Consider the following 16,615-nt stretch of genomic DNA (forward strand, 5'->3'; position numbering starts at 1 on the left):
TCTGATATATATATATATATATATATATATATATATATATATATATATATATATATATATATATATATATATATATATATATATGTGTGTGTGTGTGTGTGTGTGTGTGTGTGTGTGTGTGTGTGTGTGTGAAGATTAATTTTTAGATTAATAATATATAATGCGTGTATGTGTATTTCAGTTTAAACATTAAGCACCCATCACCCATATTCTCCTGATGTTACATTCTTATCCAATGTACTCCTTTATTTGCATGCTATATAATAGTAATAATAATAATAATAATAATAATAATAATAATAAAAATAATGAGGTCTTTGTATAGCGCCTAATCTTTAGAAGCTCTAAGCGCTTTACAACTTTAGACAACACCTATAAGATAAGAAACATAATAATATTATTACAAAAACAAACAACATGAAATTAGAAAAACATTTAAAACAATAAATTGAAAAACATGCTGAGAATATTTCAGGTAGGAAACATTATTAGGTCTTTAAGTTTGTTCGTCGTACTTTAAATTTCATCGAGATAACTTTGGTCCATATTTTAATAGGTGACTGTGACCTACAAATTTCACATATTTGCATGATATGACAGTTTTCACCTGCTAATATACCAGACAGTTATTTTCACTATACTCCATGGACGCAAGTTTTCCAAGATTTATTTTTGTTCATCACAACTTATAATATTACATTTTTTATTTGCATTACCATTAGATAGCATAAAGCAGAATGTATGCACACAGTAATTTTTACCTTTATGTTTTTGGTTTTCATTTCTTGTATTTTAATCCCATAAAAGTTTGTATTAAATCTCCACATTTGATGTGACAAAAATACAATAACAAAATGAAAGTAATTAAAATCAATTTTCTTGTGTTTTTATCATCATCTAATAGAAAAGATTTGTAAACACAATAATCTCCATTAAAATTAATTGCATTTTCTGTCACAGCTGTTGATTTACATGGAATTCTATTTGCCAGATTTACGTTATTTGCGTTTGTGCTCAAATAATCCGTGACGAAGTTTCGGGAAGGATTTCTTCCCTTGAATGTTTAAACGTCAAAACAACAAAATGGCGTCGTCCTTGTCGGAGGAGGAGTTTCATCGGATGCAGGTTGTTAATGTTTAAATTTATCATTGCAGTGACAAACGAAGGTCTGAACAGACTTCGATGAAGTTTTCCTGATACAAATAATCTAATAATACGCATGACTGAACCTTACGTTTTAATTATAGATTTTATGGAAAAACTAAAGAAAATAATAAGATCCAACATCAATTGGGAATAATGTAAAGGGACAGGAGATGATATTGTCCGTAACCTGTTTAACACCGAGATCAAATGAATAGGAAGAGTTGCCGTGTCGTCGGTGTAAATTCCAGGTGTACTTATCTAGGTTAGAGAATGTGGTTAGCTATAACACTTCTAATGAAAACGAAAGATACAAAATACGTAGTAAAACTCCCATTCTAAATTAAAATCATACATTGTATTAAATTAATATCAAAGGAACAGAAAAACCCCAATGAATTTCTCCTTTCGATTTCAATATATATATTTTTTGTTGATTGGGAGAAATAGCTATGTCTTCAGTGAATATATGCCTTGTTTTTACTTACATATGAAACGTCCTAACATGAGGTAAGTGATTTTGCCAATAGATCACTAAAACGCTGGCTGTCACTACTCCATTTGAGCAGCGAAAATTTCTTACAGTTGAAGTCAGAATAATTAGCTAGTATTGATATTAACATGCTTACTTTTTTCATCAAAGGGGTACTGATTGGATCCATTATTTATCCATGGAGCAGCTGGGTGTGGCTCACACCTGGGTGTTTTTGGCCCCCACTTTGCTCATGTTCATAACAGTGCACACATGCATTTTTCCAGCTAACATTAAACTCGAGGTCTTACTGAAAAAGATTATTAGTGTCCTCTAAACAGTTGAAGCATAATACGCCACCATTCTGAACATGGCATCTGATTTGATGAGCACAACACACAGATGGAAATGGTTCTTCCATGTCATATATATGTCCATGATTTGTAAGGAGTGTCACAACACACAGACAGAAATGGTCCTACCATGTCATATAGATGTCCATGATTTGTAAGGAGTGCCACAACACACATAAATGGTCCTTCCATGTCACATAGATGTCCATGATTTGTAAGGAGTGTCACAACACACAGACAGAAATGGTCCTTCCATGTCATATAGATGTCCATGATTTGTAAGGATTGTCACAAACTGGTAACTTGGACTTCCAACTTGTTGAAATTACAAAATATAATTGTTTAACAGTTAAGAAGTCGTCTTGTGTCAGATGTTTTATGTAAAACATGAGACTAAATTCCCTTTCATGGTTAATTGGTCTGTTTGTTATACTATTTGAGTACCTACCAACATACTGCACTTGATGGGGTACAATAAATGCTTCCAACTGAAATGGTTCTGTGTTACCAACACAGAAAGTAAATTAGTGTTGTTATTTTCAAAACAGTCTTTGTGCATGTGGAACTAGTCAAGTGTACTGGACCTGAATATTGATTTCATTACTGATGATGAATCATAACAGGGTATCTAGAACATCAGGCTAGTACAGTTCAGTCAGGAAAGGTCACATTGGCTGACTCAACAAATAATCAAGAATTATATAGAATGTATTTTAATATTGATATCACTGATAAGCATTTGGTGAATTGCATGGTGACAAGTGGAAAGATGTCAGTTTTTGCAAGGCATCCAGCCGCCACCAAAAGATCAGAAATTATATGATGACAGGATAGAGTTCAGTTATAAATTTGATCAAGAGAAGATAGTAAGAAAATAGCAGAAATGCTGGGAGAATGCATACAAATAAATGACTGATGTTTGACACAGATTTTAGTTCTCATTAGTTACAGAACTGATATGCATATAAGAGATTTCAGAGATGTGATTCACCCAGATGAATGTTTTTAAATATGGAGAAGAGTTTTAAGGAAATAAAAGATGTTTTAATGGTACCCAAAGAATCAAATTCTGAGTTTGAATCTGCATTTAGGCTGAGGAGAATACTTAACCAACACTCCATTTTTCAAAACAGAACCCCCAGTTTCTAGTGTCTCTTTGTGAATTGTAGCTAAATATATTAATTAATAAAAGCATGAGGATGATGCAGTTATGCAGTTAAGTTCATGTTGGTCATGTGAAACTCAAGGTTGTGGGTTACATTCAATAGTTTTTGGTTAAAAAGGTGGATGCTGTTTGGGTCAGTTCAAAATGTTTAATTGGTATTTTTTAAATTTAATTTTTTAGCATGTATTTGGGGTATGGGGTTTGAAATTTTTTTTTGGGAGTAAGCCTTCTACATTCAGCATATTTTAGGGTTGATTGTTTGGAAATTTGCATTTAATAAGAATTTATGACACAAACTTGCAATACTAGACTGAGTCTTAATCAATCCATCTCATTTGCTGCTGGCAGCCGGTTCAATTTTTTTTTACTTGTACAAATTTTAATGATGTATTTGTCTAATTTTACAGCACTGTTAACATTTTTTGTTAAATTGTTGCACTGAATTAGCCTTGAACTTCTCATTTTGAGCTGGTTATTTTATAGCTAACAAAAAGGCTGGTCTTAACAAAGAACTTAATTGACTGTAGTCTTTTAGAAGATGTAAAATGATTTAATGACCAAGACTAATTCAGTTAAGGTGAATTTAATTATGTGGCTCGGTTTGCATGAGTGTTCTTGCAATCATCATGAACATGTTATCTCATTTCTAAAGTACATGAAAATTCCAGAATATGTCCCAGTGGCATAGTTAATATTGATTGATTTGTAAGAACATGAACATGGATTTAAACCAGACTTGGAATATAGGTATGTATGTTGGACAAATTTGAGAACGAGTTGCACATAAACTGTTTGCCTAATCTTGCTTTTTGCCACTCTGAAAGCTACATTTCAGATCCAGTTTTGAACAAACTTGAAGTACATTCCTATCAAATGATATGGTTAACAATTAGTTTCCAGCTTTCTTAGAGAATTTCAGCCTCAAATGTTGCCAGACAAGTGATCTTGCCATTTTTGGCACCAGCTCATACAAGACTAGATTCTAAATGTCTTTTTGGGCTGTTGCTATGCAATTGATGGCATATAACATGCATTTCAACCATTTTCTTGGTAAACACGTTTTAGAAATCTTTTTGGGGTTTTAGAGCAACAGACATTCGAACAGTCAAAAAAGACTATATCAATCACTATAAGAAATTTAAACTTTTCTCTTCTGTCAGTCTTCTATCAATTTGAATTAGTTTATCAAATGTGTGACATTATTGCTGTGGTAGAGGACAGTATGACTGGTGGAGGAACCCCAGGAAAACCCTGGGAAGAACCACCAACCCACTGGAAGACCCTGGCAAGCATTCTTGCTTACCCACTTTGGGTAAGCCCGAGATTCAAACCCACACAGACAGTGGTGAGATGCCAGTTATACATAATGGCGAGTGCTTTAGATGACTCGGCTGCCCGGTTCATATACTGTATATGATAATTTGATGATTCATTGCATCACTTGCATAGAACACAATTGTATTTAGGTGGAGATTTTGTGGATATTTTTTGTCTTAATGAAAATAATTCAATCTAAATTGATATTTACCCAGCTTTATTGTAATTTCAAAATTACATTTGCTTGCTTTTACAGCTACATCTTCTTGAATTAAGGACTATCAACTATGAATTAGATGCTAAGTGCAAGAAACAGGAAAGAGGTTAGTATTTCAATGTTATTGATGTTTGATATGTCTTTTACCTTGGAAACCTATTTCTTAATGTACAGAAAGTCAGCTCGTATGGCAAAACTCGTTTGTATGCATACTTTGGTTAAAATACAGTGAAGTTGTCATTAAATTGTTCCAGTTAACAGTATTTGATTTTTTGAGTGACATCCCATGAATAAAGTTGCTCATTCAAGTCTTTTTTATTTTAATAGGATAGTGTTTTTAATGTAATTAATCAATGTTTCAAATTTGTAATATTTCTCAAAATGCAATTTTTTATCTCATAGGTAACTTTTACTGGTGTTAGCATCCAGAAAGGTGCTAACACATTACTAAAACATTACCAAAAATCATTACAGGGAACAACTTAATTCAAAAGTCTCCTTTTATTTCCAGAATTGGTTGGATTTAAGGAATCCTATGAGAATCTTGAGAAAGAATTAAACAAAGCACAGAAGGTACCTGATCATTATTTTGTCAGCATATCAAAACTATTTTTGCACTAAGAACCAGTAGAGTTAAATAACTCATTTAGAACAAAAGAAATGAAAATGAGGCTTGCAGACATAATGCGCTATTTTAGAGCATTCCATTAATCTTTTGGCCATTTGTGAAATATTAGCATGAATCCTGCAATTGCTCATTGTAGAATTATATTTCATCCTGGTTTATGGGTCATCCAGAAGGTTCATGGGTCACCCAAAGGGTTATGATGTTTTCCATTCTGTTCCTTGATTCATCCCAATGGTTTAAGATTTTTTCATCCCATTGCATGGGTCATCCAAAAAGGTTCATGATTTTCTCCATCCTGTTTCATGGGTCATACAAAGAGTTTATGATTTTGTTTTGATCCTGGCTCATGGGTCATCCAAAGGATTTATGATTTTTCTATCCTGGTTCATGGGACATCCAAAAGGGTTTATGATTTTTCCATCCCATATTGTGGGACATCGAAAGGGTTTATGATTTTTCTCTTTTTTTCATAGTGTTAGCACTTACAGGTAGATATTAATCTTGATGTAAAAGGTTTTAAATTTGCTTATACTTTAGTAATCTGGTAAGTTTCTTGTGTACGGTTGTCCATAGAGTCATGTTACTTGGTATGTGGATATTTCTTAATGTGAAAAAAAACACGAAATTACCAATAGGAGGTCAGTGTGACCTTCATTTCACCCTTTACTGATTTTAGTTAAGATTTTCATTTAACTCTGTGTGCTATGCACAGTTGGTTAAGGGGTCACGTAACTTAGCTTGTGGATACAAAAAACAAACTGCCAAAAGTAGTTTGACCTAGGTTTCTTTCTACTGTGGCTTTAAGTTTTGTCCTTTGGTCAGTTTTTCTTGTTAGTATTATTGGCCATAGAATCTTCGAAATTGATATGTCAATGTGTCTTAGTGGGTATATCTTTCTACCAAAAGTATGCAGCTGCAACCTATATTTTATGCTTCTTTGACTTCTGTCAGTTTTGAGTCCTTTGTTGGCACTGTGTCATGCAGCTTGCATGAATTTAACTCTATTTTGCCCAGAGTAAATCACTTTTACCTATGCAGCATTTATCATTGACTTTCCTTAGATGTATGAGCATCCACAGTGGGCCATTGAAAAAGTTGAAGGATTCTTTTCTCTTTTAACTACTCTCCCCAGTAAAGTTAACATTAGGGGATATAAGCTTCCTACCTCGTAAATCCAGCCCTATCAAAAGATGTACCATATTTACAATATATGTTGGTACACTGTATTTGTTGGGACACCATAGATTACTTTTTAAAGTAGTTTTTTTGCACTCTATATTTTAGGACAAATAATTTTGTTGAGTCATAAGTTTTTATCTCAGAGATTCAGCTTCGCAGAGGCAAACTCTTAATCTTGTAGGTCTGGTGGCGGCAGCCCAGATTACCACCAGACCCAATTAAAAGAATCAACACAGTTTATCAGCTTTACTGCATTTGCCAGTGAAATTCTGTCAGTAAGATTTTAATAATTATCTTCATAACCATATGTAGGGGTCACAGATCAAGTGGCCCTAGGCTTTGTTGCTTATGTAATTAGGAGAACATGTTATCATTAGCATTTGGAATCCAGCCATCATTCCCTTGAAGGATACCCAAGATAGAGGTCAGATGCTTAGCATTCCCTCCAGTTTCCCAGTCTCCTTGTGTTAATGTGAATTGGGAATGTATTTGAAGGAGAAACCAAATGTTTTTGTGTTTCTCCGAGAAAACTTTTCCAGTCATTAGTGTACCATTTAACTTAAAAACTACCAAACCTAGTGGTGGCAAGGGGAGGTAATGGGCAAGAGTTATTGTCCAGTAGGGTTGGATTCATGAGGTAGCAGGCTTATATCCCCTAACATTAATTAAAACTAGAGGGCAGGCAAATATGTAAGCCATAATCAGCTTCCTGACAGAAAATAGTACCATGTAGTTAAACAAATTAGTGTGATATATTCCAATTTTGACATTTGGGATACATGTATTTTTTATTATTTTGTTTTGGAAAGAGGCAACTGTGTTTGCCTGAAGTGGGTCAAACTTAGTTCTTCAGATGCAATTTCATAATTATTCACTGATTGTCTGTGATAAGATTGGTCATTGGTCCAGTGACATTAGAAATAAGCAAGAGATGGCAGTAATATTAAGCTTTATATATATAAATTGCACAAAATTAAATATTTTATTGTTCATTTTTAATCTTTTGCAGGCTGTCAACAAAAGTAAGAAAGCCAAGGTAATACTCCAGCTAAATTTATTTTGAAAGAAATCTTTTAAAAGTTTGCTTTTAGTGAGCATTTACAATGTTCAGTTCAACATATATGTAAGTAGGGAATGATAATGCACTGTTGTGTTTATAGAAATTCTCGTTTACATTTCTAATTATTTTTATCCTAAGGTAGAACAATATTTTTTTCCAGCTAGTATGTAGATTCTTGTTTTCAGGTTACATTTTAGTGTGTAAATACACAAATCCATATATTTGGTGAAAATTTAACTGAGTAGTATTATTCATATTTGATAATGTTTTTAACTTTTTTTAAATCACATACACAATAAATATAGAAAGCTAACCGAAAGCTTTGTCCGTGTACTAAGGACTTCATCAGCAGACTGATCTAGTCTCTACTAACGGTTGACTTCACTTAAGGGAATAGTGAGCAGTGTTAACAGATTGTCTCAGATGTGCAGCATATTGTTATATCCCACATATCTGGGACAGTCTGTTTACTATATATGAGAAATGGAAAGGATATTGAAAGTGAGATTTAATGAACATAGAAGACCAAATTCAAGCTTGTCTGAGGTACCACAGCACATCCACAATGTTTGCCCTGGCCATACTGTATCTTCTAACTCAGTAAAAGTCTTAGATTGAGATTAAGGCTGGTTTGAGCTGGGGTTTAAGAATCTGCCTACATCTGTGCGCACAAACTGATGCCGAACAGGGATGGAGTCTGTTACAAACTCAATAGAGAATATATCAGTCTGCTGATGAAGTCTTTAGTATGAAGACAAATGCTTCACGTTAGCTTCCTATTTTTATTGTGTACATGTATGTGGTTTAAGAGTTGAAACATTATCAAACACAAATCCATGTTTAGACATAGATTAACTGTAAAAATAATTTTTAGTATACCAGTAGTTAGTTCTTCAGACTTCACCTGTTTAATCACAACCATTCATCAAGTTTTAATTATCCCTTTAAGATTTAAATACATCTGAGCTGTATTTTAGCATTTTGTTTTCATATTGATTTCAGGCCTAGGTATCTTTTTTTACAAATTGAAATAGTTCATATATTTCTTTATTGTTTTTTTTCCACTCAAAATATCACAACATAGTTATGGCCCCTTTGTGCCTCTATCATTGTCTGTGAAGAGGATGAATACTGGTATCCATGTTGATCCTGAAAATGATGTTTTATTAAATTCTTGCAGTTATATGGTCATCAAAAGATTGGTGTATTATGTTATGGCATTTGCTTGTCTGGCCCATACTTATGTAACGGTTGGAGAGATTTGCATCAAACTTTGCCCGTGTGTATATCATGACGAGTTTGTGTGTTATGCACAGTAGCCATGCCCCCTACTTCAAGATGAAAGTCATGGCAAGGGAAATGTAACTCTTAGATTTGAACCCTTGACCTGAGTCTGATCTTTGAACCACTAATAAACTTTGCCAAAATATATATCATGAAAAGATGGTGTGTGCTTCCTGACAGTCAAAGTCATGGCAAGGGAAAATGTAATTTTGTGGCTCATACTCTTTTCAGGAGTAACGTTTTTTTAACCACTAAAAATACTCAATTAGACTGTAACCCATTGCACATCATGTATAGACAGTCATGCCTCATAACTTGAATCCAAAAATTGAGATAGAGAGGAGGAGAGAGAAAGGGATCATGTTTTGCTCGTAATGTCTTATGTTTTGCAGGTTTTATACCATGCGATCTTGCCACAGTACATATATACCTTTATTTAATTTTATATGTACAGCAGTCTTCTATTACACAACTTGTCACAGTGTCTTTCATCTATTGTATGCTGTTTTCCTCTTGTAGTCAGTGTCAAGGTCAGTCTCGCATGTTTTTGTGCAGATGTGATAATGTGAATATTTACTATTTGGCTATTTAAAACCTATGCAGGTTTTGATAAATGAGGAATATATATATATTTTTCAACTTGTTAGTTACATTTTACTTGTCATTTTCATATGTATCCAAGATTCTCGGACTTTCATGGCCTAACCAAGCCTCATGCAGTGTGTGAGCTTGCCAACTCTATAAACAGTTGGCTTGTCAAAGATTGTTTTGATGCATGTTGCCGATTTTTAGGAGTTAATAATGTAACTTATGAAATATCTTTTACAGGTATAGTTGGAAATAAAAGGCATTCATAACTAATTAACTGCCAGGAGAATTTTGTTCAAAGCATAATCTGCGTACCAAGAATGTAACACCCACTTGAGGTGTTTATGATCAGTTGTTTACGTGATAATTACAGGAGACTGATACATACTTTCTGTATGGCAAAAAATTTAATGGTGTTATGACTATATGGTCTTCAACTAAATAACAGAACGAAGCCTAACCAACAAGATTTTGTTTAAACCAAACAAATAATTTTAAAATTAATTCTCTAAGTTGTAAAATGAAAATTTAAATTTTAAGAGGAACTTACAGTATTGTCAGTTAAATACAAAATAAACCTATAAAGTCCAAAATAATAGAGTGTTCCAAATAAATATAAAATCTTGAATGTGCTGATGTACCAATATCCTTGAATATGCTGAAGTGTCAAATGGCTTGATGTATCACAATGGCATTGTCAAAAACTCATTTGAATGAATTTACAATAATCTTGAAATATTGCTTAAATCTGGTAATATAAGCACTTTGTAATTCCAGTAAATAGTTTAAATAAATGTTTCCTCAAATTATATATAAACACAACATTAAATACATCTGCAGACTGATTTTAAAACAAAATCTTAGGAACTGATTTTTAAACAATTACATAGGATATAGAAATGAACTGATTGTTGACTTCTTTGTCCTTATATACACCTTTTTGCTCTATATCACATTATTTTCCTACTTGATCTATGTTGCAATATCTCAGATGCAACATATTTCACAATCCATCCTCAAGTTGAAACAGAACCCACCTGACTTAATCATCCAATGGAAAATTATCCCAAACTTGTTTACAGGTTTATTATTAAGACTGAGTTTAAAACTTGTCAACAACATATTTATAGTTCATTTCAACCTATAGTCATGGACCAAAAGTTAAAGACACTATATACACAACAGTGGATTAAAATAAGTAGTTTTCAATCTCAAAGTTGGCTTGTAAAATATTTCTATGCATGTCACTATTTCAAAGTGATGTGATGATAATTGTTTAGTAAGTGAATTAAATAAATATTAACAAACACTTCATTTGTAAGTATGAATAAATCATTACAAACAGTCATGCTTTCATTATTGTTGATGTAGCTGATGAAATAAATATTTTATGTTGTCTAGGCAAATAAATGGAGACTTTATGAAGTTTCTAGCTTTTATGAACCTGTTTTAAGGAGAGAAAAAACCCCAGCGTGATGCTTTGAAATGTGTAAGAAAGTTCCAGTCATCATTGATTATTGAGTACCCCAGGCTAAAATATTGTTATTGGTTTACATAAACATCTTGTGCTCTTTCTTACTCTTGAAAATATAGCTATTTTCACATCCTTTCCTGTCTTTCCATTTATCTGTCTATATACTTGCTTCTTTTTGCACTTCTTAATTTTCAGCATTCTGAAAACTTTCTTATCTTCATATATATATATATATATATATATATATATATATATATATATCATCTTTTACTGACATATATATATTTTATAACTTCACTTTTTTGCCTTGGACTTGAGGCGCCAACAAAAATAAATAGGAAACAAAAGTTAAAATAAATATAGTGTGATTTCCTTAAAAGATCCCATATTTTATCTTATTTTTTACTCTTGTTTGGATATTATGTTTGATGGCAAACTCAAATTTCCCAAGGGATAGTTCAGTTTTCCAGTCTGTGAATTAGGATATTTTAATGAAACTTAATGCCTTGCTTATTCATTTATAGTCCTGCCCACAAGGCCAGGGTGACATATGGCCAGCATCTGTTTTCTTATTCAGTCTATCACTTTCCAATTCCAATATATATTCTGATGAAATCTTACTCAGGTCTACACCTGTCATTAATTAGGTATAGATCACAAAATGGGTGAACTATTTGCCAGAAAGATCAGGGTATCTGTGTCCACTGGGCACATTTCTAATTGAAAGAACACTCATTTAGGTGGCGCTATACAGTTTCGCATTTTGCATAGGGTTAGGAATTTAAAGAAAAAGAATGTCCCCGGCTTTCCTCACTGGTTATACTGGCTATTTAAAAAAGACCTTGTATATCTTAGGTATAATGCAAAGAACCTTTAATTCCCTTTATTTTGGTGTATGATTGATGGGTGTACTATGGGTTATAGAGTATACAGCTTGGCCTTACTTCAAATGTGCACCTTTCAAAAAAGTGCTAGCTCTACTTGGTCATTTTCACTTCCTGAACTTCAGAGGTCAATTGTATAAAAAAGAGCCGATAACTTTTTTTACATTTTATATATTTGGTAATTCATTCATTGCACTTTCAGAAGCTGGTATTGTCTAGTCTGGCAAAATTCATTTTCCCTATTTTAATAGCTGCTATGTATAGTGTACTTTAGACTAATTCAGACTGATTTTTTAACACAAGGGAGCAGTCATTTTAGTTAGCAGTGTGCTTAAATCATGTAAAATTTCCAAAAGTACAATATCCAAAAGAAATATCATCCACATTACATTAATGTAGCATAGAGGTATGCAAACGTTCTCTCCACTGTGCATGTTTTAAATGCGAACTACTTCACCTTACATACGTCACTCTCTCAAAAGTACATATTATCTGGTGAGCGCCACCATAAAGAAGATGTAGGTATTATTTTTTATGATTTAATTATGTTTATATGGCTGAAACATTTAAGTCGCAAGCATCAAAACAATCCTTATGAATAATTCTCCTGCCTTTTTCCACACAGAACAGTATTTATGAGAGTCAGAGTCTCTAATAAGTCCAGCCTACCCCCCCATGATAAAAGTGAGCTATTTTAAGAATGCACATTACATTTTGTAAACATAGCAACCAATGTTATGCTGAATGACAGGAACATGAAACTAGCCAGAATTATTTCTGAGATATCAACAATGAATTTTACAATTAGAAAAGGGAGGTAACTCATCAGCTTCATAAAGGTCAAAGGTCAAAGTGTAAAATATTTGCCTATTGTTTAATATGGAAGAAGCGAATTCACTTTCTCTTCATTTATTTTTTTATTTCATTGCAAATAAATGAAAAGAAACATTTTCACCATATATTTCTGTCACTTATTGCAACAGTTTTAAATTTAAGTTGACTCTATTCCTATATTCTAAGTCTTCTAATTTCCCCATAATTAAAGTCACTACTCACACAAATATACCTCATGGCAAATTATGTAAGCAAGAGAAAAATGATCATAATTAGCTTATTTTCATGCTTAAATGCAATATGAATGTACCATTTTATTCAGAACATCATACATAATTATATGAAAATAAAAAAAAATAATTGCAAACATTTTTTTATTTTCTTTAAGGTGGCGCTATACAGTTTCGCATTTTGCATAGGGTTAGGAATTTAAAGAAAAAGAATGTCCCCGGCTTTCCTCACTGGTTATACTGGCTATTTAAAAAAGACCTTGTATATCTTAGGTATAATGCAAAGAACCTTTAATTCCCTTTATTTTGGTGTATGATTGATGGGTGTACTATGGGTTATAGAGTATACAGCTTGGCCTTACTTCAAATGTGCACCTTTCAAAAAAGTGCTAGCTCTACTTGGTCATTTTCACTTCCTGAACTTCAGAGGTCAATTGTATAAAAAAGAGCCGATAACTTTTTTTACATTTTATATATTTGGTAATTCATTCATTGCACTTTCAGAAGCTGGTATTGTCTAGTCTGGCAAAATTCATTTTCCCTATTTTAATAGCTGCTATGTATAGTGTACTTTAGACTAATTCAGACTGATTTTTTAACACAAGGGAGCAGTCATTTTAGTTAGCAGTGTGCTTAAATCATGTAAAATTTCCAAAAGTACAATATCCAAAAGAAATATCATCCACATTACATTAATGTAGCATAGAGGTATGCAAACGTTCTCTCCACTGTGCATGTTTTAAATGCGAACTACTTCACCTTACATACGTCACTCTCTCAAAAGTACATATTATCTGGTGAGCGCCACCTTAATAAGTATGTTTTTTATAGGAAGTTGAGGCATTGATACAAGAGAATGACAGTCTGCAGATGAAGCTACAGAGTCAGGAGGAAGACTTCCGTCTCCAGAACCAGACGCTGATGGAGGAACTTTCCAGGGTAAGATCCTGCCTCTGCAGCATGTTCGAGTGCAGTAATGCAGCAATTATACAAAAGACATGGTTTTTTGTTCTGGATGATTGGTTGTTTGGATAATTATTGGTTGCTTGGATAGTAGGTTGTTTGGATAATTGGTTGTCTGGTTCACTGATTGTCTTGATAATTGATGAATTTATAGAGAATAAATTGTACAGTAGGTTGAAATTCTTATCATGAAATGTGAAGAGAAAGGACACACATATAATTGTTATTTTACTTGACAGAGATCATGGACCATTTTTAAACATTTGCCAGAACACTAGGAACAATAGTCTGTGGGTTCCAGCTGTTTGAGAACTGCTTTTGCAAAGACCTGAAATTTTCAAACTGTTTATTCTAATAATTTTGGCATAATCAGTCACCATATCAATTAATTTATGAGAAACTTCCTTCTAAAATGAAGTTTTCTTGCCGTGTTGATATCCATAGTGGATATAATAATTTCTAATTTCTATTATAGATTAACTATAGTCATATATATTCATAAAACTGCATGTGTTTTGAGTTGGCAGAAAGAACGAGTTGGATTTGGTGTAGGTATATGTTAAGGCCATCAAGCTGAGACATATTCATAAGCTATATCAAACAAGTTCTTTTCTTTTCCATAACTCGGAACAAAATATGAATGCATTTGTAAATATTTTTTATACATACAACCTCTTTTACAAATGGGTTGGGGTTTATAAAATCTTTGATTGACTTTGTCAAAAAATATTAATGCATGGGTGTCAAAGAAAACACCAAAGTAGTTTCCATCTTGGTTTGTGATGCAGAAATATGGATACATTTGTATCAAATGCCAAATCAATCATGTAGAATTAAATGGGTATTTAATAAATGTTTGAATTAAGCTTTTTTCATGTTTCCTTTTTACCTGTATTTGTCATTTGTGATGATGATTACATCCATGCAGTGAAATCTCATTACAATGGCAGTCAATATTATGAATTCCATAAAAAACATGAGACAAATTTGTTAACTGGTAAATTTTGAGCTTAGAAAGGGAATACTCCACTTGGAGATTGAATTAATTATCACTCATTTCCTCCTGTATTTTGATTTTAGGTTTTGGAAAATTGTATTTTAAATATGAGAACATTTATAAAAGAGATTTTGATAATGATGACAGTAACATTAAATAAGAAATCAAGATTTTTTGTTGTTGACTTTTTTCTTCTCATTGACAAATTGCTGGTTGGAAACCTAGAAGACAATGGAGGAAATTATCCAGAAATTCCAAGTATCATCATTACACTTCAGATTTGTTGCAGCAGTAAAAATGGCAGGAAATTAACATGGTCATTGTCACAAGAGTTGACCATATATTAACTGCAGCATAAGCATGATGAAGGTTTTTTATTCCAGTTGATATACTGTTATAGCAAACTTTCAGCATTGATGCTGAATTTCCTATTGGTCTGTGATACATTCCTAAGTTTAACATTTTTAGTTGAGATCATTATTTACTTGATTAAGCCAATGTCTTTCACTTGAACACCTCAGAATAAGGAAAGATTGATAGTCAGAATTATGAACCTATAGTTTTCAGCATGTAGCATTCAATAAAATTCTGTAGAAGTTGATTAACTGTGAGAAATTAACCCATTTTAATCTCAACAGCTTGTTTCTACGAACGAGGAACTCGAGAAGCAGGTTAAGGACCGGGGTGGAAGTCAGATATTTTCAGAGACCATTAAACCTGTAGCTACAGCAGAACTGGATGATGAGATCCGTAGACTTCAGGCGCAAAACGCAGCATTGCAGAAAAAGTTGACTGGTATGGCATTAATTAAAGGATAAGGTTTAATAAGGGCTGGTTGTGGCACCCCATCAAATTTTTATGAAATTATTACAGATAAAAGAGGTCGCTCTCTCTTTTCCAAAAATGTATATTTAATTCTTATCCCGGATCACTTTTAATAAAGAAAATTGATGATTAAAACAGCCAATGGTTTTCCCCTTTATGGAACACATTTTTGTGGATTAGCCACCATGAAGCTGACTGTCAAAAAGAGATACATATAAAATTCTGCATTTGCACAAAGTATGCATAATAGTGATAATATGTATAAATCTGTCTTCTTGTTTTGCAGCATTGTCTAAATGATGTGTATATTTACACTAAGTATGGTTGATTACCTCTGACATATATATTTCTTTACCATAAATAATCACACAGTTTGTGAGGACCTTTTGTACACTAGTAATAGCCTTATGTTGCACAGTATATAATTAAGAATCAAACCAAATGTTCAGGATGAATGGCAATAAGATTTTCAAGATGGCCCTGTGGTGGCCACATTGGACATTGCTGCTCCTGAATGAATGGTCATACAGGATTTGCACAAACAAGTACTTAAATTTGAGCTAAGCGCCAAAAACGTTTGGAAAAGTGCTTGAAAAAACTCAGTAGTGTTTGAAAACTGGTTGGAATGAAACTTAAAAATGCTCAGATGTCTTTGAAAAATACTTAAATTTTGAAATAAATGTATTTAATTGAAAAACATTTATTTAATGAGATAAATATCAAGAAAGAAAATGAAGATTCATTAAGAAGTTAGAAATCTGATCATCCTGAAGTTTTAATTCAGTGTTGGGTCACATATATATTCATCAAGAATCTGGTTGGGTTGCTTACATGATCATTGGTACTAGCCTTGTTGTGGATTCTAAGCACTGTACAGCAACAAAAATTGGTTAAGTATTCAATGATAGGAAACATTTTTAAATATGGTTGCCATAAGCACTATGCATTTGACTTTGACCTTAAAGTCTCCATCATCACTGTAACTAGGGACTTGTAGCCCTA

The 16,615-nt window shown here is 32.8% G+C and overlaps 1 protein-coding gene across 1 annotated transcript in view; it reads left to right on the plus strand.

The window, feature by feature from the left end:
• Nucleotides 1-1,075: 1,075 nt before the first annotated feature.
• The window catches only part of LOC149799658 (GRIP1-associated protein 1-like), a 97,138-nt gene continuing 81,598 nt past the window's right edge, over nt 1,076-16,615 (plus strand). The window contains exons 1-6 of the mRNA XM_089959016.1: nt 1,076-1,125; nt 4,707-4,773; nt 5,179-5,240; nt 7,484-7,510; nt 13,660-13,767; nt 15,427-15,583. Of these exons, the coding sequence (XP_089815142.1) occupies nt 1,084-1,125; nt 4,707-4,773; nt 5,179-5,240; nt 7,484-7,510; nt 13,660-13,767; nt 15,427-15,583 (463 nt within the window). The 5' untranslated portion in view covers nt 1,076-1,083. The remainder of the gene's footprint in view (nt 1,126-4,706; nt 4,774-5,178; nt 5,241-7,483; nt 7,511-13,659; nt 13,768-15,426; nt 15,584-16,615) is intronic.

This window comes from Sinohyriopsis cumingii, chromosome 5 (genome assembly GCF_028554795.1).
Source record: "Sinohyriopsis cumingii isolate HCF-2022 chromosome 5, ASM2855479v2, whole genome shotgun sequence".
NCBI lineage: Eukaryota > Metazoa > Mollusca > Bivalvia > Unionida > Unionidae > Sinohyriopsis > Sinohyriopsis cumingii.